We start from the raw sequence: 24,037 nt of genomic DNA on the forward strand, positions 1-24,037 counted from the left end.
CTAAATCTTCTTTATATTGAGGATACAGCTTTACGGAATCTTTATATTGTTCTTTATATTGAGGATACAGCTTTACAGAATACAGCTTTATATTGAGGATTCAGCTTTACAGAATACAGTAATACCCCGAAGTTACGCGATAGGTGGGTCCGACGAAAATCGCGTAAGTCGAATTCGCGTAAGTCGGGGTACAACTTTGCATATAAATACATATAAATTTTGCTTAATTGGGACCAAGGACTAACAAAAACACTAGTTTAGAAGAAAAATATTAATAAAATGGCAGTTCTTTATACATATTAATACAAAATATGTATTAAAAAACAAATGACTTACGTTAAAAAGTTATTTCGATGTCGATGGCTTCATAAAATCTAACAAATTCGTCTGACGACACAGCGCGTTCTTTTTTTCACGCAGAATTTCTTCGTAGCAAGCTAATAATTTTTTTATTCCTTGCTTTGTAGCTATAACGCGTTCTTCGTTGGAGTCTATGTTTTCTAAAATTTTTAAGCCCTTTACAATTGAGCCCTTTTCAATTTTCAACCTGTCAAGTTTGCAATTGTCATGTGCTTTTCGCCGTTGCTTCGTTTAGGCCTGTAGCACGTGCAATATCACATGGTCTTTCATTTCGCTCAAAGCGTTTCACAATTTCATATTTTTTCTCTATCGACAGAGGCGGACTGGCCATAAGCCTTACCGGGGAAACCCCGGTGGGCCAGTGTGATTTTGGCCATAAACCATAGTATGAGGCCACTATAAATTTTCCCGGGTAAGAATTTTTGATCCAGTCCGCCTCTGTTTATCGATAATTGCTTTTCTTTTTCTCTCTGAATCTGCAGTGTCTTCACCAGGACGCTTCCTTTTCACACTTTTAATTAAGTATTTTACTCATTTTTAGGGAATAAAGCACAATTACAAAACGAGGAGGCACGCTTGATACGCATAAACAAAGCTGCGCGCATGTAGCAACTGAATAAACAACACCATAAAGGCAGAGATACACTATTAACACCTCACATTTCTAGGGGTTACTACCATAAAACAATAAAAATCCAGTTGCGTTTCTGCTAGTGAAATCTGTTATAAACTGGTAGTAAACTCGATCTAATTGCATTTGCGATTATACCGATTGCTGGAATTGTGTTGGTTTTTACGTTATTATGGTGAAATGTGTTTCCCCTTCACTGATATAAAAAACATAAAAGCAGCAAAGTTGAATTTTGTTCATCTTTCGCTCTCATTCTCCGCCGTCGCACCGTATATCGATAACATACGAAAAACGACCTTGAAGATAGTGGGCGGCAGCGTTGCCAAACGAAAAAATCAAGAACCGCGTAACTCCGAGTTCGCGTAAGTCGGGGCAGCGTAAGTCGGGGTATTACTGTACAGCTTTATATTGAGGATACAGCTTTATGTTAGACAGCACAACAGACCACACTTATCAACATTGCTCTAGGAGCAATCTGGATCAGCCAGTGGATAAATGTATTTTTCAACTCTGCCAGATTAGACTAGTGAGTCCAAATGGTGGAAGCTGGCCACATTATATAAAAAAAAAGCTGGGTATAGCTTTCCATATGCATACATATCTGAAGAGAAAATATACATCAACAAATCACAAATTTATTTGGGAAGGAAAGTACCTAAAAACTTCCGAATTCGTTTCTCAAATATATACGGGCTCAGTTATAAAAAATCTTCTAGGGTTTTTTTACTAAGAGAATTTCATCTAATGATTTCCTCACTTTGCCATCACTCATCCCATTCTATGGTTCCTTCTGATTTAAAGGTTGCACTTGTGCATACAAGGTGTGGCATACAAAGTTTTTGGACTAGTGGCTTTTCATAACCACTGTTGCAGTTATGTTCAATGAGTCTGAAAATAAATGAAAGTGGTATGTTGTAGTTCAAACTTCCTCCAACAGATAGTGGCAGAGAGATTGTCCAGTTAGCTGAGAGGTTACAAGTAACAACCAGTTTTGTTAGTAGTGTTAACGTTCCATGTCAAAATCAAAATTTTGCAATGAAGAAACGAATGAATATCAAATTTTGCTTCAAACTGGGAAAATCTGCAACAGAAACATGAAATGTTAAAAACTGTTTATGGTAATGAAATATTAAGTTTGAATGGTATAAGCAGTTCAAAGACAGACATGAGTATGTTTGTGATGACTCAAGAAGTAGGCATCTGTCACCCTCTTGAAATGAGGACAGAGTTGCAAAAGTTCAGGAAATGTGGCAGAAGATAGTTGTTTGACTATCAGAATGATTAATGATGAATTGGATATGAATAAAGAAATGATTCATCAATTTCTGCATGAATATTTAGGGAAAAAGGTCTGTACAAAATTTGTGCTGCAAAAACTCATGGATGACCAGAAGCAATGAAGAGTGTCATCCTGCAAAGGCTTCTTCCAGATTTGTCGAGACAATCCTAATTTTCTCGACTACTGTTACTGGAGATGAGTGTTGGGTGTTTCAATATGACCCAGAGATTAAGTGTCAGAGCATGCAGTGGATTTCAAAATCATTACCAAGGTTTGTTTGTTATTTGATTTTTAGGAGCATTAGCAACTAAGGCCATATTGCTCCAGGAATATGCGATGGTCATTCCCGACCTTTCTGCATCCTCCGTATTTGGTGGTCACAGGCTTGAACCCTGGTCTAATCAAGAAGCGTGCGCATGCACTGCTGCTCCTGCCCACCTGGCTATGGAGGAGCCTCATTACCACGGTTCAAAAAAAAGTTTTGTTTTTAAAGTCCAAGATCAAGGTCATGCTGATCATGTTTTTGATAAAGAAGGTGCGATTCACAAGGAATTTGTACCTGAAGGGGAGAGAGTCAATGCTGCATTCTATATACAGATGCTTCAAAGACTACTGAAGCACATTTTTGAAAGGCAGCTGGTTCTTGTTGCATCACAATGCCCTGCCCATTCTGCACTTGTGAAGATATTTCTGATAAAACATGGCATTACATAGATCAACCATCTTCCCTACTCTCCTGCTTAGCACCAACAGACTTCTTCCTCTTTCCCAAAGCATCTCTTTGGATACTTTTGCTGACCCTTTTCATAAACTTTTAGAATGGTGTAATGAGTACATTCAATCAGGTGCCAATTACTTTGAATAAAAATAAAACCAGTTTTCAGCTCCTTCACTTTGTGCCCTTTTTATTGCACTGTCTGAGGAACTTGATTGCCACATCTCTTATATCTGCTCTGATATTCCTTGGCGCACACACTTTCAAATCTGAAATCTCCACTATTTGATCTCCTTTAATTCAAAATTCCTTATAACATCCTTTCAAGTTCAGTTGCCATCTATAATGCACTCCTAAACAAGCAAATACTCTGAACTTTTTCTTTTAAGCTTTGTGATGAGGCAATCAAATTACTGAAAATCATAATGCCTTCAGGTTAAAATGCTGAATAGATTAGAATAATACAAACAGTTTAGAAAGTGCTGAAGGGATCAAAACACCAGCACCTCTGAACCAAAATGTCTGAATGCAACACGTCAAAGTGCCAATGTATCAAAACACCAAAACCTAAAATACCAACTGGCCAGAACCGCACAGGAAATGCTGACAGTATAACAAGTTAAAATATGATTGGAAATTCTTTTAGTTTTTCCCAATTTATGGATAAATCTAGTGGTGTTATTATGCAGGTAATTAAAACATTAAAAGGATTAAAACATTTTCAAAGGTGTATGAGTGAGGGGATGCGTGCATGTGTTCTTTTGACTGTAATCATATTATTACAGAAAAAATATATAAAGTGAAACTTAAAAAACACTAGATAAAATTAAATACAATTCATCTTTGTTCTTCTACATTAAAGTAACTTACAGCAAAAGCCCTCTTAAATTGGTTCATTGAAACCAATTCTGTTTCTAAATGATCATTATGGCTGGTCATTGATGCTAATTCCTGTACCATAGATTCTCTTACTCTCTCCAACTGTGCAATATCTGACTAAAATGCAAATATATAAAAAAAGAAAAAGAATATTATATTACAACTAATGTAAGATAATTTAATGCAGTAATAAGCTACTATAATATCATAAAAACTATCATAAATATTAAGAAGCCTATTGAAATAGCCTATATGTACTTATAAGATACAAAAGTTGTAAAAAAAAAAAAAAAAAAGTAGCTGAAGCACCCAGCATTGGCAAGGGAATTCAGTATCAGGCAACACAGAAGCAGCCCCCTAGGCAGAATGCGCTGGTCCCACAGGAACTAGTAGTTGTTGGTGACTCTATTGTCAGGGAAACGGGGAACATCCTTTGTAAAAAGGATAGGTGGAATAGGACCAGGGTATGTCTGCCAGGGGCAAAGGTTGATGACGTTGTAGAGCGGATATCATCTTTTAAGGGCACAAAAGGTGATATAGTTGTACACGTTGGCACTAATGATATTAAGAGTAGGAGACCGGCGGAATTACTTAGCAAGTACAGGTCACTGTTGAAAAAAAGCCGTGAATTAGGGTTGAACTTGAAAGTGTCTGCAATTCTGCCCAGACACGATAGGAGGGAGTATATGATGAGAGCCTTGTCGATCAATTCGGCCCTGGAGGGATTGTGCAAGGCTCAAGGGATAGAATTTTTTTCAGCCTGGACTGTACTTGTTAACAGGAGAGATTGCTTCTACAGGGATGGGATACACTTAAATAGAAAGGGTGCAAGAATTTTTGCTGATGCTGTCGAGGCAGTGTTAGGTGGGTCGGAAAACTGCTAGTTGGGGGGGATACAAGGACTAATAGATTAACAGTAGCCAGTGGCAGAGGTGGAAGTGATTCTTGCACTGCTTCTATTGAAATGAGCAGAAGTCTGAAAAACAGGATGCAGGATATTTCAGAGACTGCTGGTAGTCATTGCGGTACAAGTAAACACATGGGTTGTGTTAGGGTAGCTAAGAATAGAAACAGGTGCATGTATACCTGCGTGTACACCAATGCTAGGAGTTTGGTAAATAAATTTGATGAATTTGAGGTATTGCTCAAAACATCAAAGGCAGATATTGTTGGGATATCAGAGACGTGGTGTCACACAGATATAAGTAATGCGGAACTGGAATTTGGGGAATACAATGTGTATAGAAAGGATAGACAGGACAGGAGGGGAGGAGGGGTCATGCTATTAATTAAGAAACACATAAAGTCCAAGGAAGTGAAGCCAGTCGACATCGATGGACAGGGCAGCGTCGAGTCAGTTTGGTGTGACATAAGCATAGGGAAATCAAAATTGAGAGTAGGAGTGTGCTATAGGCCTAATGACTCTGATGAGTATAATAAGATATTGTACAGGGAAATAGAGTGGGCCAGTAAATCAGAGAGTCTTATAATGGGGGACTTTAATTGACCAGATATTGACTGGAATTTGTGGGTTGGTCACTCGCACACTAGCAAGGCTTTTGTGGATTTATTGGATGATTGTTTTCTACATCAGCATGTTCGTGAGGCAACAAGAGGGAGCAATACTCTTGATCTGATTATCAGTAGTGATTCTTCATGCATTAAGAACCTGCAGATAAATGAACCACTAGGTGGCAGTGATCACAGTGTGTTGAAGTGGGATTTACTCAAGGAGGTAACTACCATCAGAGGTAAAGGGAAGGGTTTTTGTTTTCGTAAAGGCGACTATGATGGTCTGAGACAGTATTTAAATTCTATACAGTGGGACCAACTGATGATGTTACCAACAGCAAACTCAAAATGGGAAGCATTCAAGGAACTAATCTTGGAGGCTACCAGGCTTTACATACCAACTAAGAAATATTGTTCAAGGTTTAGGCCTAAATGGTTGTCAGATGAACTAATGAGACATGTGGCAGAGAAGAAAAATGCATGGGATACATACAAATTAATGGGTGACATGGAAGCCTATGATAGATATAAGTTGGTCTGTAACCAAGTCACAAAGGAGATTAGGCAGGCAAAGGCAGACTATGAAAAATCCTTGGCAAAGGATGCAAAGAAAAACAGAAAAGAGTTCTTTACATACTTGAACTCGAAAAGGAAAGGGATGAATCAGATTGGTCCACTGGATATTGATGGTTCAACAGTTGAGGATCCTGCTCAGGTGGCTAACAATCTAAACGAGTATTTTGCATCTACATTCACGCATGAGGAGTTATTCAGGAAGGAGAATGATGTAGGTAAAGTAAACATTGGCAGTGAGCTGGATGATTTTGTAATAACTGAGAGGAAAGTGGAGGAGAGATTGTTGAGGATAAACATAAAAAAGGCACCTGGGGTGGATGGGATCTATCCAGTTATATTAAAGGAGGCAGCAAAGGAAGTAAGCAAACCCTTAGCCATAATTATGAGAGCTTCCTTGGACTCAGGGGAGGTACCTATGGACTGGAGATGTGCAAATGTGACCCCAATTCACAAAGGAGGTTCAAAGGCTGACACAAGTAATTATAGACCTGTTAGTTTAACTTCTGTTCCAGGTAAATTAATGGAGGCACTGGTTAAAGAAGCACTGCAGGATCATCTAGACAAGAATTCAGTTATAGCTCAGACGCAGCATGGTTTTGTTAAGGGCAGGTCTTGCCTGACCAATTTGATTGGATACTATGATGTAGTCACAAAAGAACTGGATGCAGGGAATAACTTTGATATTATATATTTGGATCTTAGAAAGGCTTTTGATACTGTTGCACATGGAAGACTGCTGCACAAATTGGAGCAGTGTGGCATTGGAGGCAAATTGCTGCTATGGATAAGGGGATGGTTGAGTGGCAGAAGACAGAGAGTGGTAATCAATGGACACTGCTCAACGTGGACTAATGTTATTAGTGGAGTTCCTCAAGGTTCAGTGTTGGGTCCGTTGTTGTTTTCGGTGTTTATGAATGATATTGATGATGGGATATCAAGTTTAATGTCCAAGTTTGCAGATGATACAAAGGTTGGCAGGGTCGTTAAGGACAATACTGACGCTATGCTGCTGCAACAGGATCTGGACAGGTTGAACAGATGGGCTGAGAGGTGGCAAATGAGGTTTAACATCGACAAATGTAAAGTGCTGCATATGGGAAACAGTAACCCCAGAGCAACGTATCAACTCTGCGGTACTACACTGACAGTGGTGGAGAATGAAAAGGACCTGGGGGTAATTGTGCAGGCAGATATGAAGTTCTCTGAGCAGTGCAGACGAGCTGCAAGAGTAGCTCATGGTGTCTTGTCAATGATATACAGGAATTTTTCTAGCAGGGATAAGGAGGTGATTATTCCCTTGTATAAGGCAATGGTAAGGCCACATCTTGAGTACTGTATACAGGTCTAGAGGCCTCATTTCAAGAAGGATGTAGAGCTGCTGGAACGGGTACAGAGAAGGGCAACAAGATTAGTAAATGGAACAAAGGGTTGCTCTTACGAAGAAAGGCTTAAGTTTTGCAAATTACAGAGTCTGGAGACTAGGCACCGGCGAGGTGATCTGATAGAGGTGTATAAGGCTTTGAATGGTTTGAGCATGCTCAATGCCAATGGGATTCTTCATCTTTCTCAGAATAATCACCTCAGAGGGCATAAATTCAAATTGAGGAAGGACGGATGTCGGATAGATGTGCGGAAATTTGCCTTTGGCCAGCGGGTGGTTGGTTGGTTGGTGGAACCGACTTCCATCACTGGTTGTTGAAGTTGATAGCCTAAACAAATTTAAAGCTCAACTGGACAGGTATTTCGAACGAACGGAGGGGTGAAATGGGAGTGGGTTTTTTTTTTTTTTTTTTTTTTTTGTTTTTTTTGGCTGATGCTGAATAAGCTTGCTTTCTTGCATCATATGCCTCTGCTAATGCTAATGCTAATGCTAATAATACACCACACCTAAAAAAATACATCGAGCTTCTTGAAAGGGTTCAAAGATGGGTAACTCGCCTGGTGAAATCAGCAAAAGGGCGTCCACATAAGGAAAGACTTCGAATATATGGATTGCCCAGCTTGGAAACTAGACACCTTAGAGGAGACCTGATTGAGGTGTTTAAGACTCTGAGCGGCAAGAAGAAAACGAATGATGACAAAATTTTCATGGTCATAAATTATTCTAGAACCATGGGCCATAAATTAAAGTTATGGGGGGGGGGAGATGTTTAGACTAGACTGAAGGAAGTTTTATTCTAGCCAGCGAGTTATAAGCCACCTATTATAAGCCTATGATAGATTTAAGCTGGTCTGTAACCAAGTGACAAAGGAGGTTAGGCAGGCAAAGGCAGATTATGAGAAATCTTTGGCAAAGGACACAAAGAAAAAGAGCAAAGAGTTCTTTACTTATGTAAACTCTAGAAGGAGGGGGATAAATCAGATTGGTCCACTTGATATCGATGGTTCAACTGTTGATGATCCTGCTCAGGTAGCTAACAAACTAAATGAATATTTTGCATCTATATTCACACATGAGGAGTTATTCAGGGACTGGAATGCCAGATGTGTATTAAACTCTGGAAGTAAGCTAGATAATCTTGTAACAAGTGAGAGTAAAGTGGAGGAGAAATTGTTGAAGATAACCATAAGAAAGGCACCTGGGGTGGATGGAATCTCTCCAGTTATATTAAAGGAGGCAGCAGAGGAAGTAAGCAAACCCTTAGCCATAATTATGAGAGCTTCCTTGGACTCAGGAGAGGTACCCGTGGACTGGAGATGGGCAAATGTGACCCCAATCCACAAATGTGGATCAAAGGGAAACGCAGATAATTACAGACCTGTTAGTTTAACTTCTGTTCTAGGGAAATTAATGGAGGCACTGGTTAAAGAGGCATTGTAGGATCATTTAGACAAGACTTCAGTTATAGCTCAGACACTGTATATGTTTGTTAAAGGGAAGACCTGTCTGACCAATTTGACTGGATACTATGATATGGTCACAAAGGAATTGGATGCAAAGAATAATTTTGATATCATATATTTGGATCTTAGAAAGGCTTTTGATACCATTGCACATGGAAGAGTGGTGCACAAATTACAGCAGGTTTTTTTTCATTGCAGGCAAATTGCTGCTATGGATAAAAAGGATGGTGGTTGAGTGGGAGAAGACCGAGTGGTAATCAATGGACACTGGTCTTCATGGATTAATGTCATTAGTAGAGTCCCCCAGGGTTCAGTGTTGGGCCCATTGTTGTTTTCTGTATTTATTAATGATATTGATGATGGTATATCAGGCTTAATGTCCAAGTTGCATTGAAGGCCGGCAGGGTTATTAATGACACTAATGACAGTACGCTGCTGCAACAGGATCTAGAAAAGTTGAGCAGGTGGGCTGAGAGGTGGCAACTGAAGTTTAACATTGACAAATGTAAAGTACTGCATATGGGAAGCAATAACCCCAGAGTAACGTATAAACTGTGTGGTACTACACTGACAGTGGTAGAGTGAAAAGGACCTGGGGGTAATTGTGCAGGCAGATATGAAGTTTTCTGAGCAGTGCAGGCGGTCTGCAAGAGTAGTTCATGGTGTCTTGTCAATGATATACAGGAATTTTTCTAGCAGGGATAAGGAGGTGATTATCCCCTTGTATAAGGCAATGGTCAGGCCACACCTTGAGTACTGTATACAGGTCTGGAGGCCTCATTTTAAGAAGGATGTAGAGCTGTTGGAACAAGTACAGAGAAGAGCAACGAGATTAGTGAATGGAACAAAGGGTTGCTCTTATGAAGAAATGCTTAAGGGTGCCTCCGTAGCCAGGTGGGCAGTACAGCAGTGCATAGGACACACTTCTTGTTTAGACTGGGGTTCGAGCCCGTGACCACCAAATACGGAGAATGCGGAAAGGTCAGGGAATGACTACTGCATATCCCTGGAGTAATATGGCTTTAGTTGTCAATGCTCCTAAAAAAAAAAAGGCTTAAGTTTTGTAAATTACAGTGTCTGGAGACTAGGCACCTGCGAGGTGATCTGATTTAGGTGTATAAAGCCTTGTATGGTTTGAGCATGCTCAATGCTGATGGAATTCTTTATCTTGATCAGAATAATTGCCTGAGGGGGCATAAATTCAAATTGAGGAAAGACAGTTGTAGGATAGATGTGCAGAAGTTTGCCTTTAGCTAGCAGGCGGTTGATTGCTGGAACAAACTTCTATCTGTCATTGTAGAAGTTGATAGCTTAAATAGATTCAAGGCAGAACTAGACAAACATTTGGAGTGAGTGGATGGGTGAAATGAGAAGGGTGTGTTTGTGATTTTTTTTTTTTTTTTTTTGGCTGATGCTACATAAGCTTGCTTTCTTGCACATGTGTCTTTGCTAATGCTAATGATTATATAATTGATTAGAGACAACATCCTTTATAGTGAGGACAAAAGTTTACACTGAATCACAAAGATATACAAATAATAACAAAATGAGTCTTAATTACATCAAAAATTAAATATAATCAAAACATACACATAGGTTATAAAATAGGATGGCATCGTTTCGTACAGTATTGGTAGTCTAAAAAGAATAGGAATATCAACATTGAGCTGCTGAATAAGTTTAAAGTGAGGGTCAAGGAAAAAAATCTATCAAGTGAAAAGATTCAGTTAAAGAATTAATGATAACTTCTGTCTAGTACTCCTGGGGAGAATGTGCCAGCCAAACTTATCCCAAAGAAGGAGCCTGCCAAGTATTTGAGAAGATTTAATATGAAGCAACTTCTTGAGTCGAAAACCCAATATAAGTTTTCTATAACCATTGTGCAAGAGATTTGTGGCTAGTTTTCAATTTAGCCCATGTTAGTAGACAAAATTCCAATGAGAGAATATTTGTAATGTGAGAGGAATGATCAACTGACCAGATTTCAGCTGCATATAAGATCAAATAAAAAAGGACAGCTTTTTATACAAGGGAGAATGATAACCGGGTTGAGACATATGAGCAGCTGTTGTCTTGTCTCAATATCCACATCGTACAGAGAGATAGAGCTTTATAAAAGTTGACATGAGAATGAAAAATAAGTTTAGTATCAGAGAGTGTCCTAAGATTTTTGTAACAGAAAACTGATTTGACCGGATGAGATCCAATAAGAGAGTTGAGATTCTTGGAAAAAGAAATGTGCATGTGCATGCCCGCGCGCGCGCGCACACGCACGCACGCACGCACGCACGCACGCACGCACGCACACACACACACACACACACACACACACACACACACACACACAATCAGGATTACTACAGAGGCAAAAAGGGTTTAAACAATTAGTAACCACAGCCAACAGCATCATTGATAGGAAAACTGTTTTGCTGTACTTCCTAAAGTGAAGTGGAGGTAGCTCAGCCCATATTTCAATACCAGCAGTAAAAGTGGCATAAAGAATCCTAAAGTTTGAAGTTTTTATTCATGAATGTCCAGATGCTTCCCACTGTGAATCCAAATCATACTTATGTTGTTTGTGGTAGTACTAGCAATGGGTATCCCTGAGATCTCACTGTCTGTTTACCTTGTAATGGTATTAGCGTGGTTAGACTCAAAATTTTGGAATTTCACTGTGGCTTATCTCTTTGCACATTAGTGAGAGTTTACATTTAAAATATTCCATATTTAAATGCATGGTCACTGAAAGAAAAGTTCCAAGCAAAAATAAGTCAATGGAATAAGGTAGGAAACATTATTTTACTTGTATCACCAACCAAGGTTATGAACAATTTGTTCTTAATTTAATATTTAATTTCACATTAAAAAATTAAATAATAATAATAAAATAAATAAAACAATTCACTTATCTCAGTGCAATCTCAAAAACTAGTTATTACCTGCAGCTGACTTATTTCACCTTCTCTCTGCTTTAACTGAGACTGGAGACCTTCAAGTAATGATGCTGCATTTCCTCCTCGTACAGTATCATATAAAGAAACACGATGAAAACTATTAGATGACACATCCAACCCGACTTCAGTGTGGTCATCCTAATACAATAAGACATATTTCAGTAACTTTTAATAATTTACTGAAATGTGTTTGAAAGAGAGAGAGAGAGAGATCATTATTCTTTTATTTGTATATATCTATAGGAACACATATGAATGTGTGTTCCTACAGATGAATCCTTGTATAATGCTGATCTTTCCACTGTAAACCTTAAACACTGATTTACAAATAATTTGTTTAAACCAATAAGATAATTTATCATTTTTAAATATAAATAACTGATATGGTTTTAAAACAATCATTCAAGTTGTGAAAAAGACCTGGGGGTAATTGTGCAGCCAAATATGAAGTTCACCGAGCAGCACAGATGGGCTGCCAGGGCAGGTCATGGAGTCTTGTCAATGATATATAGGAATTTTGCTAGCAGGAACAGGGAGGTGATTATCCCATTATACAAAGCAATGGTCAGGCTATACCTTGAGTACTGTGTACTCAAGGCGGTCTCAAGGTGTACTCAAGGAGGTCTGGAGGTCTCATTTTAGGAAGGATGTAGAGTTGCTAGAATGAGTACAAAGAAGAGCAAGAAGACTGGTGAGGGGAACAAAGGGGTGCTCTTACCAATAAAGGCTTAAGTTCTGCAAATTGCAGTGCCTGGACAAGGCACCTGCAAGGTGATCTGATTGAGGTGTATAAGGCCTTGAATGGGATGAGCATGCTGAATGCTGACGGGATTAGAATTAGCATTAGTAGAGGCATATGATGCAATAAAGCAAGCTTATGCAGCATCAGACAAGGAAAAAAAAAAAAACCCTCCCATTTCACCCCCCCCATTCATATCAAATGCCTGTCCAGCTCAGCCTTAAATTTATTTAGGCTTTATCTTCCAGAACAAAAGATAGAAGCCTGTTCCGCCAATCAACTGCTCGCTGGCTAAAGGCAAATTTCCGCACATCTATTCTACAACTATCCTTCGTCAATTTTAAACTTGCCTTTCAGGCGCAGCTATGAATATATTCGTAGGAAATATGTGCAACTGATGGATAGTTGGCTTCTGGGATAAGAATGAAAAATCAACTATGGTGCCAGAAAATAGAATTTATTCACAAAAAATATATTTTCTTCACACAAAGAGCTAGCTTCTCTTAGCACACTGGACAATAATAGCATGTTCCGCAGGGTTTTTTATTTCTTGTACATACTCGACACGGCTTAGTCGGGCAAGTTTTTTTTTTTCAGTTGGTCGTATAGCCAACTGAAATTCTAAATAATGAATTTTACATTCATACCTAATCTTCTTGGAACGTTTAGAATTTTTTTTGAACGTTCCAAAAAATGTCCGAATTTCAGAGAAACCCGTAACTTGACGGAAAAGGATGTATGCCTTATGCATATATATTTCTATAATATATAATGCAGTTTCTTTCAGACATCTGATGGTTTCTCTTAGCGCTGAATAATATGAGAGTATTTGATCCGATCGATCTATGAACCAGAACCATACGACTCGTCAAAAAGCTCTTCAAATTCCGAGTCACTCATATTAGCATAGAGCTCAAGCTCTTCTTCAGTCAGTGGTCTCTTCTTATCCTTGTTATAGGTTTTTTTAAAAAAAAAAAAAAAAAAGTACTAAATACAACGTACATGACAAAGTCTGTGTCACTGCAGTGGATTTACACACAGCACAGATTCACATATAGAGAATTCTGCAAGTTACAACACGTCTAGTTAACTTGTAGTTGGCTGCAGCGAAGAATTTTCTATTACATACGCCAACTACGAGATAATTCACGAGGCTTTTTTTAATAACAATAAGCATTTTTTATGAGTTTTGGTGATGAATATATATTATAATTTGGGTTTTGAATAATTTAAAATGCCTAACTCAAATTGGCGTCGGAGACCAGTTTACCCAAATAAGCCTTGGCAGTCAACGTGATAAGGAAACTTAAAAAAATCCTGTTTTTATCTCTTTCTCATAACCTTCAATTATATGCAAATGATTAACAAACCAAAGTTAATTTCCACTCTTGTCCTTGTATTACAACAACTACACTGGTATAGCCCTGACACTGGAGATCCACATATTGTTCCTCATTTTGAATCAGATATTTTGACAGCATGGTAGTGAGGATAAACTGGATTAACTGGCCCTCCCTCTCCCAAGCTTTGGATGACATCAAAGGTGGGGGGGGGGGTCCATTCATCTGCTGAGCTGTCATTTCTTGGAAGCAAGAGATTTCATTCATTCATTAGCATTAGCATTAGTAGAGGCATTTGATGCAAGAAAGCAAGCTTATGCAGCATCAGCCAAAAAAAAAAAAATAAAAATAAAGTAAAAAAAATAAATAAATAAAAAATAACCACTTCCACTTCACCCCTCTGTTCGTTCGAAATACCTGTCCAGCTGAGCCTTAAACTTATTTAGGCTATCAACTTCCACAACAAGGGATGGAAGTCTGTTCCACCTACCAACCACCCGCTGGCTAAAGGCAAATTTCCGCACATCTATCCTACATCTGTCTTTCCTCAATTTGAACTTATGCCCTCTCAGGTGATTATTCTGAGCAAGAGGAAGGATCCCATCAGCATTGAGCATGCTCAAACCATTCAAGGCTTTGTACACCTCTATCAGATCACCTTGCTGGTGCCTAGTCTCCAGACACTGTAATTCGCAAATCTTAAGCCTTTCTTCGTAAGAGCACCCCTTTGTTCCATTCACTAATATTGTTGCTCTTCTCTGTACTCGTTCCAGCAGCTCTACATCCTTCTTGAAATGAGGCCTCCAGGCCTGTATACAGTACTCTAGGTGTGGCCTGACCATTGCCTTATACAAGGGAATAATCACCTCCTTATCCCTGCTAGAAAAATTCCTATATATCATTGACAATACACCATGAGCTACTCTTGCAGCCCATCTGCACTGCTCAGAGAACTTCATATCTGCCTGCACAACCACCCCCAGGTCCCTTTCATTCTCTACCACTGTCGGTGTAGTACCACAGAGTTGATACGTTGCTCTGGGGTTGCTGTTTCCCTTATGTAGTACTTTACATTTGTCAATGTTAAACTTCATTTGCCACCTCTCAGCCCATCTGCTCAACCTTTCCAGATCCTGTTGCAGCAGCATAGTGTCAGTAGTGTCCTTGACAACCCTGCCAACCTTCGTATCGTCTGCAAACTTGGACATTAAGCTTGATATACCATCGTCAATATCATTTATAAATACAGAGAACAATAAAGGACCCAAAACTGAACCCTGAGGGACTCCACTTATAACATTAGTCCACGATGAGCAGTGTCCATTGATTACCACTCTCTGTCTTCTCCCCCTCAACCACCCCTTTATCAATAGCAGCAATTTGCCTCCAATGCCACACTGCTCCAATTTGTGCAGCAGTCTTCCATGTGCAATAGTATTAAAAGCCTTTCTAAGATCCAAGTATATAATATCAAAGTTATTCCCTGCATCCAGTTCTTTTGTGACTGCATCATAGCATCCAATCAAATTGGTCAGGCAAGACTTCCCCTTAACAAACCCATGCTGTGTCCGAACTATAACTGAAGTCTTGTCTAGATGATCCTGCAGTGCTTCTTTAACCAGTGCCTCCATTAATTTTCCGGGAACAGAAGTTAAACTCACATGTCTATAATTACTTGTGTCAGCCTTTGATCCTCCTTTGTGAATTGCAGTCACATTTGCACATCTCCAGTCCATGGGTACCTCCTCCCCTGAGTCCAAGGAAGCTCTCATAATTATGGCTAAGGGTTTGCTTACTTCCTTTGCTGTCTCCTTTAATATAACTGGATAGATCCCATCCACCCCAGGTGCCTTTCTTGTGTTTATCTTCAACAATTTCTCCTCCACTTTACTCTCAGTTATTACAAGATTCTCTAGCTTACTGCTAGAGTTGAATACACCTCTGGCATTCCCCTCGCTGAATAACTCCTCATGTGTGAATGTCGATGCAAAATATTCATTTAGTTTGTTAGCTACCTGAGCAGGGTCATCAACAGTTGACCCATCGATATCAAGTGGACCAATGTGATTCATCCCCTTCCTTCTAGAGTTTACATAAGCAAAGAATTCTTTGCTGTTTTTCTTCGCATCCCTTGCCAAGGATCTCTCATAATCTGCCTTCGCCTGCCTAACCTCCTTTGTAACTTGGTTACAGATCAACTTGTATCTATCATAGGCTTCTGTGTCACGTGTTAATTTGTATGTATCCCATGCATTTTTCTTCTCTGCCATATGCCTCATTAGTTCATCTGACATCCATTTAGGCCTAAACCTTGAACAATATTTCTTAGTTGGTATGTAAAGCCTAGTAGCTTGCAAGATAAGTTCTTTGAATGCTTCCTATTTTGAATTTGCTGTTGGTAACATCATCAGTTGATCCCACTTTATAGAATTTAAATACTGTCTCAGTCCATCGTAGTCGCCTTTACGAAAGCAATACCCCTTCCCTTTACCCCTAATGGTAGTTACCTCTTTGAGTAACTCCCACTTCAGAACACTGTGATCACTGCCACCTAGTGGTTCATTTATCTGCAGATTCTTAATGCATGAAGAATCACTATTGATAATCAAATCAAGAGTATTACTCCCTCTAGTTGCCTCTTGAACATGCTGATGTAGAAAACAATCATCCAATAAATCCACAAAAGCCTTGCTAGTGTGAGAGTGACCAGCCCACAAATTCCAGTCAATATCTGGGAAATTAAAATCCCCCATTATAAGACTCTCTGATTTACTGGCCCACTATTTCTCTGTACAGTTTCTTATTATACTCATCAGAGTCATTAGGCCTATAGCACACTCCTACTCTCAATTTTGACCTCCCAATGCTTATGTCACACCAAACTGACTCGACACTGCACTGTCCAGCGATGTCGACTGGCTTCACTTCCTTGGATTTTATGTGTTTCTCAACTAATAGCATAACCCCTCCTCCCTTCCTATCCTGTCTATCCTTTCTGTAGACATTGTACTCCCCAAATTCCAGTCTGCATTCCTTATATCTGTGTGACACCACGTCTCTGAAATCCCAACAATATTTGCCTTTGATGTTTTGAGCAATAACTCAAATTCATCAAATTTATTTACTAAACTCCTAGCATTGGTGTACACGCAAGTATACATGCACCTGCTCTTCCTCTTAGCCACCCTAACACAACCCATGTGTTTACTTGTACCCCCATGATTCCCAGCAGTCTCTGTAATATCCTGCATCTTATTTTCCAGGCTGCTGCTCATTCCAATAGAAGCAGTGCAAGAATGACTTTCTCCTCTGCCAGTGGCTACTGTTAATCTATTAGTCCTTGTATCCCCCCAATCTAGCAGTTTTCCGACCCACCTAACACTGCCTCGATAGCATCAGCAAACATTCTTGCACCCTTTCTATTTAAGTGTATCCCATCCCTGTAGAAGCAGTCTCTCCTGTTAACAAGTACAGACCAGGCTGAAAAAAATTCTACCCCTTGAGCCCTGCACAATCTTTCCAGGGCCGAATTGATCGACAGGGCTCTCATCATATACTCCCTCCTATCGTGTCTGGGCAGAATTGCAGACACCTTCAAATTCAACCCTAATTCACGGCTTTCTTTCATCAGTGACCTGTACTTGTTAAGTAATTCCGCCGGTCTCCTACTCTTGGAAGCAAGAGAAGACAGGTCAGCAGATGAATTTACCTGTCTTCTCTTCGAAGCAAGAGAAGACAAGAGGGAAGGATTGGAATAGCTCTCCCTTCCTGGCCCCTCCATCTGTGGTGGGGGTGTGTAACTGGGGGATAATCACCTATTCTAGCAGATCTGCATCCTTCCTAAAGTGAGGCCTCCAGACCTGTCAGGACACTCGTGAGATTTTGTCAATGATATACAGAAACTTTGCTAACAGGGATAAAGAGGTGATTATCCTTTTGAAAACAAGGCCATGGTTAGGACATGTCTTGTGCTGTACACAGGTCTGGAGGCCTCACTTTAGGAAGGATGTAGATTTGCTGGAATAGGTGCAGAGAATCGTAACCAGATTGGTGAATGGAAAAAAGGGTGCCCTTACCCAGAAAGACTTCAGTTCTGCAAATTGTAGCATCTGGAAATGATGCACCAGTGTGGAGAACTGATTGAGTCAATCAGGTCAAAGAATCAGCTCAAAAAGAATCAAAGAAAGTAAATCAGCTCAATTCAGTCGAAGATTAGTGAGTGAGTAATCTTTGACTGGACTGATTAATCTAAATGATTAACTGATTAATTCTGCAAGTTACAACACGTCGAGTTAACTTGTAGTTGGCTGCAGCGAAGAATTTTTAGCTTGTAGTTGGCTGCAGCAAGAAGGCATTCTCCTTCTTGCTATGACTACAGATGAGTGGGCATAAATTCAAACTGAAGAAAGATAGTTTCGGGATAGATATGTGCAAGTTTGCCTTCAGCCAGTGGGTGGTTGATTTTTGGAACAAACTTCCATCTGTTGTTGTGGAAGTGTGTGGTTTGAATAAATTCAAGGAAATAGACAAATTCTTGGAGGGTATGCATGAAGAGTAGCGATTTGTTTTTTTGTTGATGCCTTATAACCTTGCTTTCTTGCATCATTTGCCACTACTAATAATAACATGTGAAAATCTGGATACCAAAGGAAAGTTAACTCAAATATGTTATATCCAATTAAATAAACTATGCACTGAAACCTCTGCTGGCATGGCATTAAGCATATGATTTCATCACATTCAACTCCACCTGCATTCATATAAGGTTGTGTCTTATGCATATAATGAATATAAATGAGAAATAGTGAAATCAATATCTTCACTATAATACATCCTTTTCAACAATAATACTCTCAGATTTAATTGTACATCCTTGCATGCAGCTTCAATTTCATTATTGACATTTTGAGAAATCCACTTAAAGAAAGCATTAATAGAAATTTAAAGTAAATTAATTTCACCCAGACGGAAACTGCATAATATAAGAAGCTAATGCAATTTTTAAAACTAAACTAAATAATAAATTCAATTATATCAGCAAACCAATATGATATTAAAAATGCCATCATCATCCAAATCTGTTATACCCTCTCGCATGAAAATCATTAAGCATTAAAAATCCATTCCATTTATTCACTTCCACTGTACTGCTCTATTTCTCGTAAAATCTTCAGCACTAGGCCAGAGTAAGTTGAGCAGTGCAGAAAACAGGCTGCCAGAGCAGTTCATGCTGTCTTGTCAATGATATACAGGAATTTTGCTAGCAGGAATAAGCAGGTGATTATTCATTTGTATAAGGCAATGGTCAGGCCACACCTTGAGTACTGCATACAAGTCTGGAAGCCTCATTTTAGGAAGGATGTAGAGCTGCTGGAACAAGTAAACACAGAAGGAAAATGAGATTGGTGAGGGGAACAAAGGGTTGCTCTTACCAAGAAAGGCTTAAGTTCTGCAAATTGCAGCACCTGGAGACTAGACACATGCGAGGCGATCTGATTGAGATGTATAAGGCCTTGAATGGTTTCAGCAAGCTCAATGCTGATGGGGTTCTTCCTCTTGTTCAGATTACGAACCTGAGGGGGCATAAACTCAAATGGAGGAAAGACAATTGTAAAATGTACGTGCAAAAATTTGCCTTTAAGCAAATTTCTGCAAATTTATTTTCTGCAAATATATTTTCTGTAAATTTCCACACATTTCTTGCACAATATATTTAGACAATATATTGTGGCAATATATTAGCAGGAGAAACTGCTTCTACAGGGATGGGATAAATTTAAATAGAAAGGTGAAAAAATATTTACTGATGCTATCGAAGATGTGTTAAGTGGGTCGGAAAACTTCTAGCTTGGGGGGGGGGGGTGGAGAAACACAGCCTAACAGATTAACAATAGCCAATGGCAGAGGTGAAAGTGATTCTTGCACTGCTTCTACTGGAATGAGCAACAGCCTGAAAAACAAGATGATGGGTATTTCAAACACTTCTGAGAGTCATTGCAGAACAAGTAAATACATGGGCAGTGTTAGAGTAACTAAGAGTAAGAACAGATACACATATACCTACATGTACGTCAATGCTAGGAGTTTAGCAAATAAATTTTATGAATTTGAAATGCTGGTCAAAACATCAAAGGCAGTTATCCATGGAATATCAGAGATATGGTGTCACACAGATATAAGGAATGCAGAATCGGTTGGTTGGTTGTTTTAGGATTTTATGGTGCATTAGCATCTAAGACTATAACACAGAATTGGAATTTAGGGAGTACAATGTACAGAAAGGATAGACATGAACGGAGGGGAGGAAGGGTTATGCTGTTAGTTAAGAAACAAAATCTAAGGAAGTGCATCCAGCTGACATGGGTGCAATGTTAAGTCAGTTTGGTGTGACATATACACTTGGAGAGCAAAATTGAGAGCAAGAGTGTGTTATAGGCCAAATGATTCTGATGAGTACAACGAACAACTGTGCAGAGAAATGCAATGGGCAAGTAAATCAAATTGTCTTATAATGTGGGATGATTTTAACTTCCCAGATATTGATTGGAACTTGTGGATTGGTCACTCACACACTAGCAAGGCTTTTGTGCATTTATTGGATGATTGTTTTCTACAGCAGCAGGTTCAAGAAGCAACCAGAGGGAGTAATATTCCTGATCTGATTATCAGCAGTGATTATTCAAGCATTAAGATAAATAGATTACCATATCTAATGACACCCTCAAACATTTCATTACTTGCTAGTAATATGTAGAATTTAAACGTTCATTAGTCACTGATTAAAAATACTAAGTGTCAAAATGATTGGATATTGTTTCTGAACTGTAAATATTTCTGAATGAATGATAGAGGATATTATCTCCACAAGCCAGCTAACTGTTAAATTTAAAAAATTACTTTATGAATATAGAGCTGTGTTTTCATTATGTACACTACAAAAATTAACAAGGAATTTATTTATTGGTTTAAGACATTATCAGCCATAGTTACTATCAGTAAAGAATTTTCAGTATGGATGTCACTGGTTGGATTGGTCACTCTGGCTATATAAGTTCAAAAGCACATCATTATTAAGAGGAAAAACTCACCTGTAGCCATTTGTTAATACCCTCACTTGTTGAACTCATACGTGATAATGTTGAAGATGGAGTAGGAGAAATATTGCTGCATCTTTCTGCTATAAGAAGCTTTCTTTCCTGGAAAAATAATAACTTTTAATAAATATTTGGTTAAGCTAAGCCAAAATAATTTTAAAATATAAACCTAAAAATAAATGTATCTGCATTAATCTAACAGATTAATTTGTTAGATCTACCAATAAGTTGCTGAAAAGATTACGTTTCTCTATTAGAGAGTACCTTACCAAACTTAAAGTCTACTATACTGTGACTAACAATTTACAATATATGCAGAGTATCCTATTAAATTTATTTTAAAAATATTTTATTAAACAAAAGTTCTATAAATAAAAAAGCTTTAATTTTGTTACTGGATAATGCATCCCAGACAAACTTTCTCAAAACTATTTCCAAAAGTTTTGCTACAGCTTACTGACACTGTATCTAACTTATAAAAAGACACCAGAAAAACCAATTGGTAAAAGGGTTTTCTCTGCTTCCTAAATTCTACTTTTTTCTCAGACACACAGGACTGGTCTAAAGATATTCTCTACTTTCAAGATTCCAAAAAATGGAAGAGAGTGGAGTAAGACACTAGAATAGGTGTCTCACTCCACTCTCTTCCATTTCTTATTCTGGTGAGAAAATAAAACAGTATATTAATGCTCTGCCTAATATCCCTGATATTGATTTGATGATGTTTTGTTTGAAGTTTTCTTCTACTTTTCTTTTAGATATTTTTATTACTATTCATAACAAGATACTTAGTTAAAATCAAACAGAAAAGCTTTTTTTATATTAGTAACTGTTCTCTGATAACTGCACATCTATGAGGGGTTCATATTAAAAGTTCGTGGCTTGAATATGAAGAGTTTATTTGAGAAGTCTGGTAACGTTACTTTTCAAAGCAGTCCCCTTTGGAGTCAATACACTTTTGACACCAATGTTGCAATGTTGATTCCAGCTGCAAAGAAAGTTTTCTTTTAGGCCTCCAGGAATGCATCCAATGCAGCAATGGAGTCACTGTCAGTGGGGAAATGAATGCCAGCAGGTATTTATTCAAATTAAGAGGTGAAAATCTGATGGTGCTAGATCTGATGAATATGGGGGATGTCCAAGATTTCAAAGCCACACCCATGCAGTGCAGCAATGGCAAAGACTTGTGAGCAGGTACATTGTTCTGGTGGAACAAGACTCTTTTGCTGAGTTTCTCTCTCATTTTTTTTTTCCTTTTGATTTTTTCACACAAATGCCTCGTGAGGTCTGCATAACATGCCTGTGACTGTCTGACCTTTCTGAAGGTGATCCATTAGCAACACTCCATCATCAGCTTCCCAAAAAACTGATGCCATCACCTTGCCAGCAGAAAGAATTAGCTTGGCATCCAAAAGCTAGATTTCCACTGTTTGGACTGATCCTTTGTCTCTGGCTGAAAATGATGGATCTGTGTCTCATCCATGGTCACAAACCTTGAAAGGAAATCTGCTTGAAAACAATACAAATTTTCATCTGACTTGACAGCAATTGTGCATTTTTGATTTGCTGTTAACAACTTTGGGACCCATCATGCTGACACCTTTTTTATAGTGAGAACCTCAGATGAATGTCCAAAATGATGACAATGTATTAAACTGTCACTCATTGATTACTCATCACCAGATCATGTACACCGTCAACTTTTGGAGTGACAGACATCGAAGGATCTTCCACAGCATGGGTTTTTATCTCCAGGCTCTCCCTCCCTTGTTTAAATTCTGCTTCCCACTTCCTAACCATGGAACAGGAAAGGACATCCTCTTCAATACTGTAAACTACATGAATTGCCTTTGGCATTAGTCCTTTTTTTCACAAAAACTGGATGACTGCAGGGCGAACGATTTTGTCCAGCTTTCTTTATTCACACAACTTTGTTAACTTCAGAAAAGATATTACCAACTGAAATGTATCCCAGAAAGGATGTCAATATAAAAATACATCTGGTTTGTGCATGATGATTAGGTCTAGAATAATCTTGCCCCTAGTACTTTGTCTAACATGCTGATACAAATAATCATCATCTAGTTGATTTAAAAATATCTTAAAGATCTTATGCTTATCAATATCAAGCTGGATCTCCCTGCACTACTGTCAGATCACAACAGTTTTGTTCCTTGCTTTGAACAACTCATTTATATCCAGGTGTATATAAATTTAAATTTAATGAGTGTTACTTTACATTTCACTGACAATACTGACAATTTCTGAGCATTTCTTTGCTTATCATTCTTTTTTAATTCATACCTAAAACCTTATCAACAATTTTTGAGTTAATGTTTTCTGATATTACTGGAGAGGGTCAGCAATAAGGGCAAGATTTCAAAAGGAACATACATTTTAAGTCTGGAAAATGGCGCCTTAATCTAAAGTAGCAATTTACCCCTAATTCTTCAATGTATGCAACAATCATTCAAGCAGAACAGTATCAAAAAGCTTTAATCTTATTATAGGTAGTCAAACTATTCTTTGCATTTAACTTGGATACACAGTAGACTGTCAAAATAAAGGCACCCCAAATAATGGAACATTCGAGCTAACAGCATATAGAGATCAGATGTTTACATACAGCGCAGATGTCTTGCAGTGCTGAAAAAAGAAAACGATATTACTGTATTTGTTTACATTTGCCATTTTGAAAGTGAATTCTGTACTGATATCATGGATTATACTGCTGTTTTACATTTATTTGAAATTAAAAATACCTCACTATGGCTCCTAAAGTTAATAAACCTCAAACAGAGAAGAAAAGAAGAAAAACATTAAAGCTTAGTGACAACTTGATATAATCCAAACTATTAACATTAGGGTCATGTACCCATGACCCTAATGTAATAGTTTAATTCATATACCCATGTGTATTGTGTCTGGAAATTGCATGTGTTCTCTGGTAGATTTGCCTGTTTTGCTGGATGAAAAACCTTGCTATCTACATCTGAGACTGACTAACCCAGCCACAGAGTGAAAAAACCTGTAAATATTCCTCATGTCATAGACGGGATTCGAACCCAGGCCTTTTCCAACCAATTGGGAGGACAGTGATGATATCACTGTGCT

At 38.5% G+C, this 24,037-nt stretch overlaps 1 protein-coding gene across 1 annotated transcript in view; it reads right to left on the bottom strand.

Annotated features, from left to right (window-relative positions):
* The window catches only part of Tmf (TATA element modulatory factor), a 243,980-nt gene that overhangs the window by 15,705 nt on the left and 204,238 nt on the right, over positions 1 to 24,037 (bottom strand). The window contains exons 20-22 of the mRNA XM_090371290.1: positions 20,918 to 21,025; positions 11,736 to 11,888; positions 3,856 to 3,981 (exon numbers count right to left, since the gene is read on the bottom strand). Of these exons, the coding sequence (XP_090227416.1) occupies positions 3,856 to 3,981; positions 11,736 to 11,888; positions 20,918 to 21,025 (387 nt within the window). The remainder of the gene's footprint in view (positions 1 to 3,855; positions 3,982 to 11,735; positions 11,889 to 20,917; positions 21,026 to 24,037) is intronic.

This window comes from Mastigoproctus giganteus, chromosome 4, assembly GCF_048544385.1.
Source record: "Mastigoproctus giganteus isolate SK-2022 chromosome 4, ASM4854438v1, whole genome shotgun sequence".
In the NCBI taxonomy this organism is placed as follows: Eukaryota; Metazoa; Arthropoda; class Arachnida; order Uropygi; family Thelyphonidae; genus Mastigoproctus; species Mastigoproctus giganteus.